Genomic DNA, 3,179 nt, shown 5'->3' with positions numbered 1-3,179 from the left:
GTCATTTTATAAGATTCCTAACATTAACACAAACACAAAAAAACATTTGAAAATGGAAGACAAATTGCAAGTGTGATTCAATCCGAACATCATTATTTGCACCCATGATCTAGTTTGGGATGCATGAATGGATACAATAAAAATTCATCTTTGACAATTGAAAATTGAAATAGATTGATGAAAAAATGATTTCATATTAATGTCATCTATACATGAAAAGTTATATTAATTGACATTTCACAAATTTCAATAAATAAGAGTTATCATTATGATTCAAATTTGTAAGCTTCCTAATCAAAAAAATAATAGCTTACCATTCTTCTTCCCACCTAATGCTTAAGTGCTAAATATTCAAAATATATAAATTACAAGTAAATCAAATTAAGTAAATAAAATATGACAATATAGAACTTTAACATTCAATAATTGATACTACTATCAAAATGTACTATTGTACTAATTACTTAGGTTTTAAGTCCTTTCTCCTCATTGGAATCTCCTTCTAAATTTTGCTCAGAACTGAAATCATAGAGATGGACAACAAACCATCTATTTCATTTCCTTTATTCATTCACTCAAATTCTGTGAGCACCATCCTTTCAAAGTTGCTTTCTGTTTTACATGCTTTTCTTGCCATAACAATTCCCCTACGCCATTTCATCCTGTTTTTCAGACTCTTTTTCACAACACTTTCCACAATATAATCTGAATGAATACAGCCCAGCATTCCAAATCCTGAAAAACAATCAGTCTGACAGCCCCTGCAAAACACTTGCAAACAGCAGCAATGGAAGAAGGCAAAACACTTGGAAGAGTTAAACTATGGAGGGCGTCCACAGTAGTCCCAGCCAAACCAAACCCCTCAAAACCCATGCACACTCTCAATGACCGAGATCTGGCCATGAAAGCCCATTACATCAGGGCAGTCTATTACTTCGACAAATGCTCTGTTCAGAATTTCTGCAATGGAAGATGGAAAGAAGGCTTCTTCGAGAGCCTCATGGAATACAGTCCAGTAGCAGGGAGGCTCGAACTCGGGCCTGATGGAAGAGAGTTCATCAGATGCAATGATGCTGGTGTTAGAATTGTTGAGGCCTTTGCAGATGCTCAGTTGGTGGATTGGAAGGACTTGAAGGATTGTTCCCTTGAAACAGAGCTCAGTTTGAGCCAAATTGAGGGAACCCAGATGGAGATATTACCCTTGGTTGCAATACAGGTTAACATTTCAGGGTTGTTTTGTAGGATCTGTCATGTGATTTTAGAGAAAATCTGAAATCTTTCAAACAAATTTGTCTGTTTGGCTGTAGTTGAAAAACTTAGTGGAGAAGTAAAAGAGTTAGAATCTTATTGTTGTGCATAGCTCTGACGTTTGGGATTAGCAGAACAGTTAGATTTTTAAGCTAGTTTTATGTTTTGATGCACTGATATTGACAATACAATGTGTTTCAGATCACAAGGTTCAAATGTGGAGGAGTTGCCATTGGATTGAGCTGGTCCCATGTACTGGGAGGTGCATTCTGTGCATCCCTTTTTATGAGGTCATGGTCTGAATGCTGCAGGAGAAGCTCAAGCAGCAGGGTATGTCTTCCAGGATGTGATCATGAGAAAATCTCAGAGCTGTTGAAGGGTCAGTCAAATTCTAAACAGATATTAAGGGATTTTATCATCAATATGCAGAAAGGAGAAACTCTCGTGGAGTTGGCCTCCTTCAGGCTGTCTAATGAAATGGTAGATTATCTGATCTCAAGTGCCAAGATGTCCAAGCATTCAAAGCCTGTGAAACCCTTTGTTGCAGTCTCTGCATTTGTATGGAGATCCATACTGAAAGCACAGTCAAGAAAGGCTGTTCACAGGGCCCTGATATGCAGGGAAACCAAAGAGAACAATGATCCAAATATACCATTTTTTCATCTGGGCAATGACCAGATTTTGGCACAAGTAGAGCTATGTGATGAAGACATGGAATTAAGCAGCACCTGGAGCTTATGCAAAATTGCTGAATCAATTCAGACTGCTGATCCAATGATTTCTGTGGATAAAGATGAGGCAACTCTGGTTTATGGGTATGATTTGACATTTGTGAATTGGGAGCAGCTGCCATGGTTTGATCTGGTGTTTGAAGAGGAAGGCCCAATTCATGTCTCTTGTACAGCAGAACCTGTGGGTATCAATGGAATGGTCATGGTTATGCCTTCTTCTCCTTCAGAAGGAGCAAATGCCAGGTTGGTGAAAGTTTCCCTTTCTAGAGATGAGGTGGTGAAACTCAAGCAGGACTTCAGTTTTTTGTTAACTAATTAATCAACTGTGTTTTTCCTTCATGCCTTAGTTGTGTCATATTGATATAAGTCATCCATAAATCCATATACAGACCGTTCTGACATTATAAATTTTTCTTTTTTCCTTTCTTTCATCCATAACTCATCCACAACTCCTCTGGAACTTGAAAACCAGAAGCTTTCATTTCTATGGTATCTTGTCAGTTTATTTTCTGATATTGCTTCCTTTGAAGCAAATGAATAAGTTTGGAAGGGATTCCTGGTAAACAAGATCCAAGTGAGGCGAGTCCTTGAATTCTATTGTATCTGCTAATAAGATATTTATAATTGAAAATAGAAAGTAAGCAGAATTGAAGTGCAAGTTAAAGATGAAGAAAAGGATTGTAAGGCATATTTTAATGTTGTTTGAATTAGAAAAGAGGTGGGAGGAGAAAAATATAATACTACCTAGTTGGTCTTTTTAATAATTTTTTAAAAATTATCAATAAAATTATTTATTATAATTAATATTTAAATTTTAAATTGTTATTTAATAAGATTAGTACATATTGAGATAAATTATAAGAGCAAATCAATTAAATTTTATTAAAATATTGAACAAACTATCAACTCTTTGTATGACGAAATCAATTATTAATATTAAAATAAATTATCATTATTTTAAATAATTAGTATAGATATTTTAAATATATTTATTTATTTCAAAAATTACGAAAGATATCAATTTAGAACTATTTTACTTAAAATTTGTTTTATCTATTTTTATGTGGTTAGATTATTCTGGAAATATTATTTTTATTATTATGTTTATTTTTTTGATAAAAGTGGACGGAGCCACTAAAATATTTTATTAATATATAAAGTCAAAATGCAGAGATGCTTCCTGATAATAAAGAGACTCAT

At 34.2% G+C, this 3,179-nt stretch overlaps 1 protein-coding gene across 1 annotated transcript; it reads left to right on the top strand.

The window, feature by feature from the left end:
- The first annotated feature begins 590 nt into the window (after positions 1-590).
- On the top strand, positions 591-2,649 carry LOC131059529 (protein ECERIFERUM 2). Its single transcript, XM_057992648.2, has 2 exons — positions 591-1,216; positions 1,450-2,649. Exons 1-2 carry the CDS (start codon positions 788-790, stop codon positions 2,296-2,298), a joined length of 1,278 nt encoding a protein of 425 aa, XP_057848631.2. The 5' UTR covers positions 591-787; the 3' UTR covers positions 2,299-2,649.
- The last annotated feature ends 530 nt before the right edge of the window (positions 2,650-3,179 follow it).

This window comes from Cryptomeria japonica, chromosome 9 (genome assembly GCF_030272615.1).
Source record: "Cryptomeria japonica chromosome 9, Sugi_1.0, whole genome shotgun sequence".
NCBI lineage: Eukaryota > Viridiplantae > Streptophyta > Pinopsida > Cupressales > Cupressaceae > Cryptomeria > Cryptomeria japonica.
The sequence above is the reverse complement of the archived record's forward strand: the minus strand, read 5'-3'. Positions and strand labels throughout refer to the sequence as shown.